Source organism: Alligator sinensis, unplaced genomic scaffold (genome assembly GCF_000455745.1).
Source record: "Alligator sinensis unplaced genomic scaffold, ASM45574v1 scaffold264_1, whole genome shotgun sequence".
Taxonomy (NCBI): domain Eukaryota; kingdom Metazoa; phylum Chordata; order Crocodylia; family Alligatoridae; genus Alligator; species Alligator sinensis.
In genome coordinates, this window is record NW_005841831.1 from 5,845,548 (window position 1) to 5,862,213 (window position 16,666).

The 16,666-nt window shown below is 45.1% G+C and overlaps 1 protein-coding gene across 7 annotated transcripts in view; it reads right to left on the minus strand.

The window, feature by feature from the left end:
• The window catches only part of SCMH1 (Scm polycomb group protein homolog 1), a 123,997-nt gene that overhangs the window by 78,673 nt on the left and 28,658 nt on the right, over window positions 1-16,666 (minus strand). For 5 of the 7 annotated variants that reach the window (XM_025212901.1, XM_025212986.1, XM_025212951.1 and 2 more), the window contains 3 exons: window positions 15,643-15,877; window positions 5,475-5,563; window positions 3,269-3,512 (listed from right to left, as the gene is read on the minus strand). In XM_025212901.1, coding sequence (XP_025068686.1) covers window positions 3,269-3,512; window positions 5,475-5,563; window positions 15,643-15,877 — 568 coding nt within the window. Of the gene's footprint in view, window positions 1-3,268; window positions 3,513-4,296; window positions 4,379-5,474; window positions 5,564-15,642; window positions 15,878-16,666 lie in introns of those variants that run through there. The other 2 variants (XM_025213139.1, XM_025213188.1) reach the window with 2 other exon arrangements.

Sequence of the window (16,666 nt, forward strand, 5' to 3'; positions counted from 1 at the left end):
TGTTTTGTTTTTTCTTTTGATTCCAAGACTGCTGGGGTCAGGCAGAGGGAGTAGGGTGAGGTGATCAGGGTGCGGGGGCTGCGCGAGGGGGCTCTACCAGGAGGCCCCAGAGCCCCCACAGCGGGGCTTTTTTTTCTTCTTCAAAGTGCCAGCTGGGCCAGGTTGGGGATGAGTCTGGACAGGGCAGCCATGAGGGCTTCTCCCACGCCTCCCCCCCAACCTGGGGAGAGGCAGGCACAGCTGGAGGAGCCGTGGGAGAACCTGCAGCTGCCTGGCTGTGCCTGCCTCTCCTCAGCTGACCCGAATCACCGAATCTCTCTGAACCAATTCAGAGGCTTCAGATTCGATTTGAACCTATTAATGGGTTTCCTGATTTGATTCGGATTCGGTGATTCAGCCACCAAATCAGGCCAAATCTCCTCTGAATCGAATTGGTGGCAGAAGCTTCACATAGCCCTATTGAACAGTGATGCACAGATTCATCCCTTCCTTTCCGAAGCTCCGGTTTAGTAATGAAAGGATGCATGAACAGCGTGTGCCCCTGGCGGCTGGTGGGGCACGGAGGAGCTGGCAGCAGCAGGAGCATGGTGGCAGTAACTGGGGATCTCCAGCAGACACTGCCGATGCGGCTGGATGTGGTGGCAAGTACAGACTAGAAGTCGGCAACCACCCACAGATGCCACCCATGTGCATTCCCTACATGTCGCCAGTGAAGGGATGGGGTAAAAGATTGAATGTTAGAAGGAAAGGGTTCTTAGGGACTTCCCCTTACTGGGGTAAAGCCAAAGGAAAGGAAAACTCATGACAAGGACTCTTCCTTCTTTCCTAGGTAAGGAAAATATTGCTGCAAAGAGGTAAGCAAAATACTCAAAAGAGAATCCTGAGCCAGTCTACTTGGGAGAGATCATATTACCTCAGTGTGCCTCAGTTTCCTCTCCCTCATGCTGGAAAACTAGGTTAAAAACAGCAGAAACTTTACTCAAGGGAGGGGTTGAATGCGACTGTAGCCTCTCTACAGAAATACCACATCCACCAGAATTGCCCTACAAGCTCCCCTCCATGGGCAATTTGGGATTGACTACTGCCAAATGGCCCCACCTAGGCCAGTGCTATGTACATCTCACATCCAGAAGCACACCATCCTGGGGCTGTGGGAACATTTTGTTACTACTTTCCAATGCTAGGTCCTACTGAGGCAAATGTAAGAAGAAAAGCCTGTCACTGATACCTACCAATCAGCATCTGTCCTGGGCCTGTTCAAAACTGACAGTTTTCTTAGAGCAGGTGTTATTTTTGGATGCTTCTCTGATTTGCAGGCCCACTCTCTCCCTCAGTTCACAGCACAGAGAAGTCTGAAGGGAGAGATCTTGTCCCCAGGCTAACAATTACAGCTCAGAGAAGAAGTCCCCTTTCCTGCTACAGAACCAGCTCCCACTGCACCTGAAATCTTCTGCCCTTCTCAAAGCTCTGCTAGCCTAAATAAAAGGAACCAATAAGGAACCAAAAGGTCTCCAGCCAACATCTAGAAGGATTTTAGCCATTTGTGCTGTACTAGTGAAATGCTGTGAAGCCAGACAAGCTCAGATCTCAAAAAGTCTGGGAAATGCAGGGCACCTCCTGCTACGGAGTTGAAGCACTGGCTGTGAAGTAAAAGCCTCTCTGAAAGCTTAGGGGTAGACAGCATGCAAAACACAAACAAACAGCAGGAAGAGAGGAGGATGCTAGGGACATTGAGGTCACCTACACTGAAAGCAGAGATTCAAAATGAACTTTTTCAGTTTCCATCAGCCAGATGGGTCTTCCAAATCTAAGGGGAGCTCATACATGGGCTCATTCCATGGTAAAGCAAACAATTTCAGATTACTGATATCTGGGAGGAACATCTAAGTCTGAAGCCTCTGAATAAGACAGGCTTCATTCAAAGGAGTATCTTAATTTTTTAGGTCACAGATAGGAAGAAGGAAACTAGAGGAGCAGCCTATTGGTTCTGCAGCACAGCAACCTCCAGAAGCACAAGTAGTTCCGAAGCGTTTGGTCAGAAAGAGGCCTTTCCTAAATAAATCTTAGCCCCTACACACAGAATTCTTTAGGACGGTATCAGTTATAGGGCAGCATACAGGCATGACAGACCCTCAACAGCCAACATGTAGCTTCTAAGCACTAGGAAACCCTCTAAGAGGTGGAGGTTCACAGAAGCCAAACCTGTAGCAAGCCAGTTGTACAGGAGAAGCAGATGCAACCCCTCACCTGAGGCTCTAGACAAATGACACATTCACATTAGTGTAAACGACCTTTCTGAAACATGATGCAGACAACACTGATAGTTCAACCCACTATGGGTGGGATCATCTGATGGACAGCCCTCTCCATCAATCAGTGGTGGGGAGAGGGCTGGGCCACCAGAGCCCCTTAGCTAATCAGAAGCATGGGGGCCCCACCATGATAAGACCATGAAAGTGGCGGCTGGCACCACAATCTGCCCATGAAATCGGCTGGCCACTGCCTCGAGTTGTGTAGACCCCTACCTATAATACTATGTTCCTCTACCTAGGGAATCTGGTTGGTTGCCTACTTCAGATCCTAGCATAACTGACATTAGGATTAAAAAAAGATGTAAATTACTCAGTGGAAATGTGTTATGTGTCGAGGCCCTGAATAAGAATGGTCTTTTCCAGGAAGCAAAGTCCTTTAAATAAAAGAAAATCCTGTTTCCTGACCCTTGTCGCTTTAATCCCTCTTATATATTCCCAACAGTCCCAGCCTCTTTGATTTGGATAGGAACCTGTGCTGTTTGGAGATGCACAGCAGGTGCTGAAGAAACATGTGGAAAGGGAAGAGATGAGTAATCTTATTCAGCCTAGCCATATCATTTCCCCCTCCCCTCACTCTACCCCCATTCCAGAAATAGCTGTTACCTACAAACACACATGAATTCAGGGTCTCTTCCCTCGTGCTATTTTTACTGGCAATAAAATCTTAAATATTTATACTACTAATAATCTCCTACCTAAAGGAGAAAATGATATTCGGACCTTTTTCATCAAGTATTTCTGAGCAAACTATGAGAAGCAATTATCACTATCTCCCACTGCAGGATGGGGAATCTGAGGAATAGGGAGGGGCAATGATAATTCCAGGCACACACAGAATCCATACCAGAGCAAGAACAGAATCTGGCAGTCCAAGATGTCAATTCCCACCTGTTTTGTTGCTTCTTGCTCAGTTTGGACAGAAAAAGAACAGGTCTGGACTATGATGTGACTCTCACCTTTAGTTCCAGGAGGCTGTAGGTTGTCTCCTGTCAGTGAGCACCAGCCTACAGGAAAGATGTCCCGGGAGTCATAGCGGCACCAGTAATCAAAAGCACCTCTCCAGCCATCAAACGTTATGAGGACCTCAGAACCTCTCACCTCCCCAATGGTGGCTGGACAGATGAAGTGAGGGTTCTTTCTGTCCACTGCCTCTAACTTCATGCCCATCTTGAAGAAGTTCTGTGACGGAGATGGTGGTTCCTACAAGAGAGGGTTCAAAAAAATGCGATCAAAAAGGATGCAGCTCATGTCACTATTTGGATTATCCCCCCCCGTATCATCAAAACAGCTGGTCCTAGATGCAGTTGAGATAGGCCCATGTAAATGAGTGGAAGTGGTGCTTTTTTCTTGTGCTAAAGGCTGGATCTAACCCCAGGTTTAAGTATGTGCCACTTATGAGCACAGGTAAGGCTTCTACATACTGACATTTTGTATCTACTGTCCTTGGGACTCCAGATTCCAGTGGAAGTAAAGATCACTGGCTCCTGCTCCTCCCTATATCCCTTTTATATGTAGGATGCTGGACCAAATACAACCAGTACTATAACTCAATATGGCTACCCTGAGACAGTTTCTTCCGGGAATAGTGTGCTATGGGAAAAAGAGCCGGAGCTCCAAGGAACAGAGGTCTGTGATACACATGCAGTGCTCATACTCCGTTATCTCCAACCAGTCCATCCTCCCTAGGCAGTCTTAAAGGGAAGAATTATTGAGACTGAACTCAGTGGGTGTGAGCCAGAAAGGATATGACTCTTCACTACTTAGTGAGGCAGGTTGCCTAGTCAGGAGTACTACATCCCAAGGTTGTAGTAACTTGTGGACAGGGGAAATACTCAAGTTAAAAAGCATCTCTTCAATCCGGCCTGTGGCTTTTTATGCTGCTCAAACAACTCCAGTGGCAGGCCAGTGGAAAGGGAGGCTTTCCATCTCCTACCCAGGGTAACAACCCAGCTCCATACTAACTGTATTAAAAGCTCAGATATACCACGACTTGGAGGGAAAAGTTTCAGATGAGAGGCTGAATGGGGCAGGCTGCCTCACCAAATCTTCAGCTTCACTCTCCAGTGAATGCTGTAGCAGAAGAGAAGCACAAGGAAAGGAAATGGGATAATGAAGCAAAAAAACCTCATTCCAAATTGCCTGACTGGAAGATGTGTACCCTTCAAAGGAACAACCACCCAGAGGAGGGCATGGGGCAAAGCATCTCTCTGAACTCAGTTCCCCAAACCATTGAGGTATACCCCTGACAAAGCAGTAATTTATCTAATAATCTAATGAAGCTGAAATCAAGTGGTACCATTCAACATATCCAGGGATGATTTCTCCAGGTCCTTTCCAATCAGAAAATGCTGCTTCAACCACTACTGTACTAAATGGTGCAATTCTCAGCTGAGGATACAAGCTAAGATATGTTGCCAGGGTTGTGACAGGGAGCACTTGAAGTGATATGCACTCTTCCCTTTTTCTACTGCATTACAACAGTTTATAGAATCCTACTAGCAAAGAGAAATAGCTTATATTGCCTATCCTAACTTCAAATGGCACCCGCAGCCTGAGTGAAAGAGTAGCAAGTTTCTCATACTTTGAGAACTCTACCTCTGCAGGTCACAGTCTGCATCCCCATCCTACCTGCAATAACAAGGCAGCAAAGTGGACTGCTCTGCCCTAGTATAACAGCACTGTAACAAGGCTAGATGCCAACTTTTTCCTTGCTCAAGACTATAAGACATTTGTCTCTGGACAAGTTGTGCTTGTGTTTCTCTAGAAATAGAAATTGTGTCCAGAAACAGAAATATCCCAAGATTGGCATGTACACACACTGTCCTTCTAATCAGGATTTAGGGAGTAGCTGAATGCACTGCTGACTTTCTGCCATTGATTCAATGATTACAATCCTGGGATAACAATTCAGGTGCATTTTGAATAACCCATGAAAAAACATTAATACTTTTTATCCTGTGAACCTTTTTAGGATTACCCCAGGACAACAGACATGAATGTCTGAATGAATGCACTGTCCTGGGACAAAATGATTTACCCTGGACACATGCAACATCTTTTTGTAGACTAAGTTCCTAAGCTTAGAGAACAGAGCTGACTTCACTGCCCTGTAGCAAGAACACCACAAACTGCAAGGATGGCCCTCCACACACAATATGATACCTTGTGAAAAATCCGGACTGGAGCCATCTCCGCCCCATTCAGAGTCTTCAGGAGGAACATGGGCCAAGAGGAGGCATTCAGCCGAAAGCCTGTAGAACAGGAAGCACAGGTGGAAACCATTAAAGGCTGCAGGTCCCTTTGGAACAGGCAGCACTGCACATAATGTTCTTGACCCTTGATGGACACAGGAGCCAGTGACACCAGGACCAGTGAACAGCCCAGCAAACTGGGGAATCTGAATGGGAGTCCTGCTTGGGAAGGGAGCAGGAAGCTGTGGCTGCCTGGTGAGAGGGTCTGAGTGGGAAGGTCTGCCTGTTTTGTGTTTTGTGGTGTAGCTTCAGTTTGGGAGACATTTTGCAGGGTTGACTGCAGGACTAAGCAGAGGCTCTCAACTAAGCCAGGGCTCAGCTAACTGCAGTGTGAACAAGGACGTAGGGCAGAAAGGCTAGGCCAAAAAGAACCCAGCAATATGCAGCAGCCACCAACACCAGGACTAGTGAACGGGCAAGGAAACAGGAGTTTGAGTAGGGAGCTCACTGGTGAGTTTGCCTGGACACTTTCTTACTTACAAGCTTGCTGAGTGGAAGCAGCTAAAGAAAGAAGAGGGAATTTTTCAGGAGTACAAGTGAAAGAGAAAGAAGGAGCTAGCAGGAGAATCAACAGGATGGATGGCAGATGTTGCAACGTCAAAGTTTCTGCCACAACCATTTCATCCTCTGCCTGTATCTGTAGAGGCTCTGTCCAAGCATGACCAATGACCACCAAGGTTTCCACCCAGGTTCTGGTCTGGCTTTGCAGAGACTGCAGCCTGCATGCTCCTGCCAAGGACAGCCAGGTGGAGGAGTGCTTGTGATGTAAGACAGGAGTGGGCAAAATGCGGCCCGCCAAGCCATTCTGTCCGGCTGCCTAAAAAATTTAGAAAATTAATATTTATCTGCCCCTGGCTGCCTGTCATGCGGCCCTTAATGGCTTGCCAAAACTCAGTAAGCAGCCCTCTGCCCAAAATAATTGCTCGCCCCTGATGTAAGAGGTGCCTCATGGTGGTTTCTCACAGGAATCAAGTAAGGGAGCTGCAAGAGCAGATGGATTTAGGAAGCATCTGGGAGCAGTAAACTTTCACTGACTGAACGCACAAAGAGACCTCCCACATCATGGAAGAGGAACAGCCAGAGAAAGCATTGGAAGACAAGACGAGAAATACTCAGGAAGGTGGAAGCTGGCAGCTTGTCACCTCTGGTAACAGACTGCATTTCTCTTCTGAATCTGTGGCTGTCTAGCTGGAAAACAGGTACGAATCCCTGGCATCAGATGAAAAAAAAGTGTACTTCAGTGGCAGGAGAAGCCAAGCCATTCACCCCTAGGAGAATTGATGGGTGCCAAAGGAAGCGGTGAGTGGTAGTGTTTGGGAACTCCCTCCTGCAGGGCACAGAGGTATCCAGCTGCCAGCCAGACCTGCTGGCTTGGAAAGTCTTCTGCCTGCCAGGAGTCCACATCCAAGATGTCATGGAAAGGTTACCAAGACTCAACTGGCCCTCTGACTATTATCCCATGCTGGTCATCCATGCAGGCACTGAAGATACTACACCAGGGGCAACCTTCAGCAGATCAAAAGTGACCACATGGCTCTGGGTCCAAGTGTGAAGGTGCAGGGGCCCAGGTGCTGCTCTCATTGATCCTTCCAATCAAGGGCAAAGGCCTGGCTAGAAGCAGGCACATCCTGGAGATCAACATGTGGAGGAGGATTTAAATTAGGTTTATCGGGGGAAAAAAAGCCCAGGGGTAAGTAATGAGTGAGGAGACCTGGGAAAATATTAGTAAGGGGTGGTAATAGCAGAACCTTAGCAATGTTCTCAGGGAGAAGAAAAGACAATTAATCAGTTAGACACCTGAAATGCTTATGTGCTAGTGGGAGAAGCATAAGGAACAAACATGAAGAATAAGAGGTCCTAGTACAAGCAAGGAATTATATTGCAATTGAAATTACGGAGATGGGACAGGATAGCTCATATGACTGGAGCAGAGTCCTAGATGGGTATAACTTGTTCAAGATGAATAGGCAAGGGAAAAAGGTGGTGCTGCCCTACATATAAGGGAGATGTACATGCCATCTGAGGTGCAGTATGAAGCAGAAGGTAGACCTGTTCAAAGCCTCTGGATAAAGGTTAGAGGGGAGAGCAGCAGGGTATTCTCCTGGTGAAAGAGGTGAAAATCATAGTGAAAATCTGCTATAAGCCTCCCAAACCAGGAGGAGGAGTAGGATAAAGCCGTCTTTAAACAACTGACATAAGCTTCCAAATAGCAGGACCTGGATGGGTAATTTTAATTATCAGGGCATCTTCTGGGAGGGAAACACAAGAGTGCACAAGCAGTCCAGCAAATTTGTGCTGCATCTTGGGGATAACTTTTTGATACAGATGGTAGAGAGGCCCAACTAGACTTCAGAAAAGCAGACTTCAACAAACTCAGGGAACTGACTGGCAGGATCTCCTAGGAGGCAAGTCTGAAGGTAAAAGGAGTGTAGGAGAGGTGGCTGTACTTTAAGAGAGGGCCTTTTAAAGGTCCAGGAACAAGCTATCCTGATGCAACAGAAGAACAGGAAATGCCACAGAAGATCAGCCTGGCTTGACAGAAATCGTTTCAATATACTGAAACAAAATCAAAACTTTGTCATAGTACTAGGGACTAGTAAAAGAGTATTGCACAGCTGTGCAGGTTGAAAATTAGGAACGCCAAAGCATGATTTGAGATGCAACTGGCAAGGGATATGAAAGGCAATAAAAAGTGATTTTACAAGTATGTAGAGTAAAAGGATGGCCAAAGAACCCGAAGTTCACTTGAATGCACAAGACAATCTAGTTATAGATGATGCAAAGACTGAAATATATAATGCCTTTTTTACTTCAGTTTTCACAAATAGTGAGAGCTACCAGATGACAAGTGCAGCTGGATAGCCTATGGGAAGAAGTCAAAAAGTGTAGAGTAGTGGCACAGCAGGTTAGAAATTACTTAGATAAGGCAGATGCTTTCAAGATGTGGAAGAAAGGATTAGGAATTACTTACAGAAACTGGATGTTTTGAAGTTGGCAGGGCTGGATAGGATGTACCTTAGTGTATGGAAGGAGTTGGCTGAGGTAATTGGAGCACCACTGGCTATTCTCTTTGACAACTCTTAGAGGTCAGGTAAGGTCCCAAATGACTGGAAACGGGCAAATATAGTGCCCCTTCTTAAGAAAGCGAAGGAGGCGGCTCTGGGGAATTACAGACCTGTCAGTCTGACCTCAATACCTCAAAAGATCATGGAACAGGTCCTAAAATAATCTGTTTTGTAGCACCTAGAGAACAAAGTAATCAGAAACAGCCAATATGGATTTACCAAGGGCAAGGCATTTCTGACCAACCTGATTCCTTTCTATAAAGGTGACAGGTTCCATGGATGGGGGAGAGCAGTGGATGTAATGTACCATGACTTTAGCAAAGCTTCTGAAATTGTCCCCCGCAACATTCCCATTTACAATGAACAATACAGACTGCAAGGTGGATACATAGCTTGTTGGATCACTGTGCTCCAAAATAGTCAACACTGGCTCAATGTTTAGTTGGGAGGAGGCATCAAGTGGGGCTTCCCAGGGGTCTGTCTTGGGTCTGGTATTGTTCAATATCTTCATTAATGACTTGGACAATGGTATCAAGTGCATACTTAGCAAATTTGTAGATATTCCACCAAGCAAATTCCACCAAGTTAGGTGGAATCTCAGACATTCTGGAGGGTAGGTCTAGGATGTCCTACACCAGAGATGGCCAACCAGCAGCACATGTGTATAGCCTCTGTGTAGCATGCACCAGACCAGAGATAGGCAGGCTACGCAGTGGGAGATAGGGCAGGGGGCAGAAAACAGAGGAGATCAGACAGGGAGCATGGACCAGGAATCAGAATACAGAGCAGCAGCTCAAGCAGGGAACACCATCAGAGTGGCACTTGGGGAGGGTATGGGGTTAATTTGTGCCATGCCTGCTAAAAAGGTCGGTTCCCCTAGTGCATGCCTTCCCTTACTCAGACACTGGGTTCTGTAATGTCCCATGCTATGGGACCATGTATTATGTACCATGTAATGTCCTCTTCCCATTTGTCTCTTCAACTTCCTGGCCTTTTCAGCTGGCACTCCAAAGATAACTAATGGCCAATCTCAAACTCATTTCAAGACTTAGGTACTACCACAGTGCAAATGATGAACACTTGTGGTTTTCCAGTGTACCCCAGGCCCCTCCTCAGATTAATTTACACACAGAATTTATTGCAATCTGATTCAACACTTTATCAGAACATGTGAGAGCTAGGAATGACTCCCTAGGAAAATCCAACTGTGAGACTCTTACTACAAAAGGCTGGCTGGCAGTCAGAAATAAACAGACATGCACATTTGACTGTGATTTAGCATATCCTAATCAAAGCTCCTGCCTCAGCTCTGCTGGCAAAGAACTTCGCAGGGAATTAGTATTTACACACAACAGTCAAACTGGTACATAGGGGGCATCAATCAACGAAGGCAGGGTTAAGTCCATAATGTTTTACCTGCCACCTTCCCTCCAAGAGGGCCATCTCAAACAACTTTTGGATGGCCAGCAGCCTTCTTGATGTAAGCAGCAGGCAGATAAGCTGAAGAAACAGGAACAGATAGGAACTGTGCTGGGAAAGGAGCAAGACAGCAACAGTAAATGATACCGATACTTTGCTGAGCACCTTAGTAAGGGAGTGCCTACAGTAGTACCAGACTGGGACTTCTGGAGAGTGGCTTAGGTTACAGAACTGATGGTAGGGATAAAGTAGGTTTCTGTGGATTACTTATGGATGTTCCTCTGTACCCAAACTAACAGCAAGTAAGAAAATGCAACATAACTATGAATATTAAGATGAGCAGCTTTCTTCCTCACTTGCTCCAGACACCATGACAAAGGAGACAAGACAAGAGAACTAGGAAGACTTGCTTTTTTAAGAGGTTTGTGATACTACCACCAGAAAGACAAGAGCCCAGATAGAAAGAGGAGAAAAAAAAATGAACTGGTAGAGGAAACCATAGCAAAATATGGCTTAAAGGGGGTATCCATCCGCTAGTCCATTTGGGTGGTTGCTCACTTGGAGCAAGGTGGGAAGCCACTGGTGCAGACCTCAGGTAACAACCATAAAATATGTCCAGATAATATAAATTAGTTGCTTTGCAAGGCCCACAGCTCAGAAGTATGGAACCTTAGTCCCAAAGGAACCTTTTCTTGTTACTTAGTTTTAACAAGCTTTCAATATTTATAGTCTTGAAGTTAACCCTGGTACTGAATTAACACCTACAGCTACCCACAGAGCTATACTGAGGGCAAAACTTGCCAGAGATGACAGGACCTGAGCATCAGAGCAACTGCGACAAGCTGAATCAAGCCTAGTATTTTATCCACATGTCCCCAAGAAGAGCCTGTAAACACCAAAACTAGCTGGGCAAGTGGCTTAGGAAAAGGATACCCAAGGAAGGAAAACAAGCCTGGCAGGAGGACTTTTCTGTTCAAACAATGAAAAAGCAAGAGCTGACTACTGAGCTTCAGAATACATGGAAAATACTGAGTGAGAAATGTATCCACATACTCATGTCAGGATCTAACAAACTGAGGAAGGGAAGGAGGGAGGGAAGAAGGAAGGAAAAGGAATGGAAGCCAAAGATTTGTAGTTACTTGACTTGCACTGAGACATCAAGAAATAATGGAGTGAATCGAGTTGCTAGCACCTGTTCCCAGCCTTGCCTCCAGGAAAGGTGACACGGATAACCAGATCAGTCACAGTAAACACTTTCACACAGTTTTAACTCCCATGGAACAACTGAAGATGAGCTCCAGCTCTAACTTGATTAGTTATTGTCCCCTCTGATAGCCAACAAAAAACACACTACTTTTTAAAATAGGAATCTAAGGGTATGGACACAAAGGTACAATTTGTAGCTGCTTAAAAAAGGTGTGGCGGGGTGGAGGGGGGGGTGCACCATTTGAATGACATTAGAGCAACTGTTACACGCTAACCCTATGCACCATTTCAGTGACATTAGAGCAACTGTTACACGCTAACCCTTACACCCTTAACATCCTGTAGCAATACAGGTGAGATAAGAATGAAGGAGGGTTAAAGCTGGAGCAGTTTTGCTACACTTGCATTGTTACAAAATCACAAAGAGGAAACAGTTTTGTCATAAGTGTGTATCAGTGTATTATGATAGCCAGATGGTTGTTATGTTTGCTTATACCCTGAGAGTTTTAAGGGTAAAATTCATACACAAGAGATGGATCAGCATCCACTGGGAAAAGTCTCATACAGAACTGACTACTGTTTCTGATAACAGCAGATTTTATGGACACTATTTGATACCCAATTAAAAAAAAAATGTGATCAGATGTTAACAGATGTAATAGGTTCCTCTCTCCTGCTAGGGGGAAATATAGGAAGAGTGAAGAAGTACAGTAGGTTAGATATGTCGAATTTGTCTCTGGCAGAAAAATCTATGGAGGCCAGAACCCAATTGTTTTTAAATAAATGGAATAAAGTATTTAAAGGGCCAGCCTCACCAAGTAGATCTTAGCAGCTGTGGCCAACTGGAAATAAGGCAATAGGATGCACGAGGTCCAGCCAAATCAGGCAAAGTATAGCTGCAAACCTCACATTAGATAAAGGCGGTATGCACCAAAGCTCAAGTTTTCCATCTATTGATTCCTCTGTGAAATCCTATGAAATATGAACTTTCATTCTGACCCAGGAAAACTTTTATAATCTTTTCTCCAATGCCTGCTGAAGGGTGTTTATGCCCCAAAGCTTGCAATTAAAGACATTATTTGCAATAATCTTGTTAGTCTAATAAAAGGTATCACCTCTGTCCATGAGCCCTTGCTTTTTTCTCTAGACCAATACAGCTTCAACCTGGATACAAAGCTCAAGACTGGCTTTTAACAGCCAAAACAATCTTATTTCTTACATACTAGGATCTCTGAAGTCGGCTCATTCTGGGTTCATCAGACGCAGGCAGAAGGTCACACTCCCTAGGTGTTTTTTTGTTTCCTTGGTTGGGTATTTTTTTTTTTTTTTAATCTTTACAGCTGAGAAGAATGGGAGATGGCGGCTGTTACCAAGGGAGGAGAGAGATTTCTCACATCAGTCTTCTGTAGTAAATTGGGTACAGACTCACAGGGCCAAATGCTCAGCAGATGTAATCAACATAGCCCTAGAAACCCTCAGTCATGGTGCTTCCCACTATCAGCAATATGAATTTAAATAACTCATGGGCTCTGACATGCATTAAATTTGTTGCACTTTATCTGCTGTTTTAACATGGCAAAAAGCCTGTAGCCACACAGTCAGGCTTTCTGTCACACTAAAAAAATGGGAAACCTGTGATAAATAAGAAACAAGATCTTTGTAGCACTAAAAAAATAAAGTGTGTCAGCATCCCATATGACGGCATGCAGCTTTCACCTTCCCAGACAAGCTTACTTTTCATTGAATCTATTCCCATGTCACATTTATTGACACTCCAGGCTGGACATCCACTTGACACCTCCCAAAGGATGCTTGAAGTGCAGACAAACATAACTCTTAGACTGGTTTAATTGTGGTTTAAACTGCAAGCACTGAGATGTGAAAACCAGTTTTGAACAGTTTAAACTTCCTGAACCATTTCAAAAGTATACCTGGATAAACAAGTATTATTTTGAACGGGCTGTCTGTGAACTGGTTCAATGTTATGTGCAGTCACCAAGCTTTCAGTGACTACTGTCTGGTTGGTCCTGCAGGCTTCCCACCTGCACCACTCTCACTCCAACAGTCACAAGCAATTGGCTACTCTGGTATGCAGCCAGAACTCTACTGCCTCAACTTCTATGGCCTATATGCAGTGTCCTTAGCTGGGAGCCTTGGAAGCAGTTCTCCATGACTTTTAAAGAGCTATTCAATTTCCTTCTGCAGTGCCAACTGACCAGGGTTCCATGCATGCCAGGCTTATCTGGGCTGGAAGATGGCCAGGCAGGGGTCTACCTGGACCCATGCTTCTGTGTGCCTGGGGGCTCGAGACTCCAAGGGACTGCCAAAAGACTCCACTGCCACCAATAAAAGAAAACTGACCAGCTCCAGGGACACAGAAGCAGGGGTCCAGGCAGCCCCTCCCCACCTTGCTTGGCTACCTCTCCACCATCAAATCTGCCTGACATTCACCAAATCCTGGTCACTTTCTAGGAATTGAAGTAAATTGATGAGCAGCTGGGAGGAAAAGTTCTCTTTAAAAGCCACAAAACAGACAGCTCTGAAATATCCAGCCCCACAGGAACCCAGATGCAGAGGTCTAGGCAGGCCCGCCCTCCCTCCCTTCCCCCCCTCCCAGTCAAGGCTCCACCACACAGATCTCAGTAAAGCACAGGAATGCATCTTTACTGAACTCAATGTCAGTGAGAGGGGGAGCAGAAAACTGTAAGTGAACCATGTACTCCCTTCCACCCCCTGGTAGCAGATCAATGGTACCACAATGCCTAAAAGGTGACTGTTCTAGTTAGAACCCTTTGCATCGTCTGTGCAGACACCTCTGACCCACGGCAATGGTAAACCAGCTCCAGCGACATTCTTAGAACAATTCAAGCGCTATGTCTGACTGTATCCTTAGAGATAAATTGTATCCCCTTCAAAGGTCTCATGTGCAAGTCTTTCTTCTGCTGTTACAACTCAGCCTGGTCCCTACCAGAATATACAAACTGGGATGGGTGCTTAATAAAGACACCTCCAAAACTCCAAGAGAACTGTCACCTGAATGAAAGCATGAGGTTCAGATAGCTGTTTAATCTGGATTGAATATGCATCAGTTCAGCTCACCAGGACCCCATTTGATCAGTGGTAAAAAGAAAAATAGTGTTTACCTGGGAGATTAAAAAATGGGGGAATTTTAATATCTAAAGATAGCTAAAGCTAAACAGAGTTTTAATAAATCAGAGATGAAATGTCGTGAATGTCATGCTCGTTCAAGATAAGGCTTTAAATCAACAAGAGCCTTTTCATGTTTTTTTCCTCTGTTAAATGGCCTCTTGCCCAAACTGGGCAAAATGAAGCTCTAATGAAGACAAGTGAGCTATATAAAACTCATCTAACTGGTTCTCTACTAATGCCTACACTTGTTAACCAAGTCTTCCTGTTGACTGATAGTGGGTGGCCACAAATATAACTGGGTAACAAAGGAAAATAATTTATTTTGGCTTAACTAAATTTACCAATGATTGCCAGAAGTAGTAATGACTAAGCTAAACACCTCAATGTTACCAATTCTCCTTGTTTATGGTCTGCATTACAATTTAAAGATCCTAGGAATCCACTCTATGTATCATTTCCAGTCTTCTGACGTAATGGATATGAGAGAGACTGTCTTATAGGATAAGAAAAGTGTACTGTGTTTGAGAGGGCCTGGCAAATAAATGATGGCTGGTGGGAGTGATGCTCTAAGCCAAAAGCAGTGGCTGATGCTCAGACCGGTTCTAGAACAGTGTGGTCCTTACGTTGTCCTGCAGGCTCTGGGATTGTGGGTATGTCTTCACTGCAAAGTTAATTTGGACAACCATTGAATCTAAATACCTAGATTATCCTAGATCACGGGTGCATGGCCAAAAGCTCTACCCTAATTACTGTGTTCAAAATGGTGCTTCACCCATCTGCATGTCACCAGGACTTCTGGGGACCTATCTTATGACTCTTTGTGCCACAGTAAAGTGAGCTTCTCTATGTTCTTTCCTCAGTGAATTGCTGAAAAACATTCCTGTCCTTCAGGACACAAAGGAAGGATTTGTGAAAAACACTGAAGGACTAGTAACATTTTAATGATTTAGTCTGTGTCTACACAAAATCAGGTAAGCCTCTATTCTCACCATAAAGGGCATTCAGGCTGGGCCAGTTTGCCTGAATGTGCATACTGCACTTAGACAAAAGGAGCATGTGTATGTGGATCAAAGCCAAGTTAAAGGTTATATCTAGTTGAGAATCCAAGTTAACTCTGCAGTGCAGATTGCCCTATTAGGGAAGCAGAGTCCATACTCTGCTGGGAAAGCAAAGGATACTAGGTTTTGTGACATGGCATGGTAGCTGGTTTCTACTGGGTAAGTGAGAATTTAGACTCACCCAATGGGGGTTGCAGCATCCCTCCATTCTTCTCACAGTTCCCTATGGGCTGAATTTCAGCAGAATCCACCAGGCGCCAGAAGTCATTCTTGTTATCACTGCCATCAAGACGCAAGCGGAGGCGTGCACCTGTCAGACCCACCACAGTAGCAATGCAGGTGGAGGTGGTATTCCTAGGGTCCTGGGCTTCTAGTTTCATGCTGATCTTGAATTCATTAGTGGGTGGAGTATATGACTACAAGGAAAAGAACAAGGATCCAGTGAGAGCCAGGAGTTCCAACATGTGCCATTTCCTTCCTATGGCACAAGCACTACCTGCTTCAGCACTTCTTTGGGCAACTGAAGCTAGAAAGTGTCCTCCAAGCCCAGTGTTGAAGCAGGCACTGCAGAAGAAAGCAAAGCAAGCTCAGTGAGCCAAGGCCCTGACGCCCTGCCATCCACAATACAGCCTTTTAACATAGGCTTCACCTAGACATCCTGGGTCAGATTTTTCTCCTGGGCTTCATTCCATCAACACCACTCACCCAGCTTACACAGAAGTGGTTATCTAACCACTCCCATACACAGTCTCTTTCAATAAAAAAACACCCTACCATATTAAAACACATTTTGAGCCTGTAAGTGAGCAGCTCAGAGCACTAGCCCAAGACAACCACAGTACAGACCAAACCTGAAACTACGTACACAGTTACCTGAACTCTTAATTCTGATTTGCATCTTCTCTGATATTCCAGCCCTATGCTCTCCTTAGCCTATACCAAAGCCCAGGTCCCTTAATCCTGACCCACTGTCATTTTATTAGTTTATTCATTGACCTTTGTATCAGCTGGTCTAAAAATTATGGTAGCAGCTCCAGCAATTTGACCAAATGCCCAATGCCTTAGAAATCACTATTTGGCTCACCAATAATTGGAAAACATAGAAGAGAAGTGGGCAGGACATTCATTTTACTAGTGTGGATCCAGTGAAACTGAAATCATAGTTCGCACTGACTAATGATCCAATCTACACATTTCCCTTCATC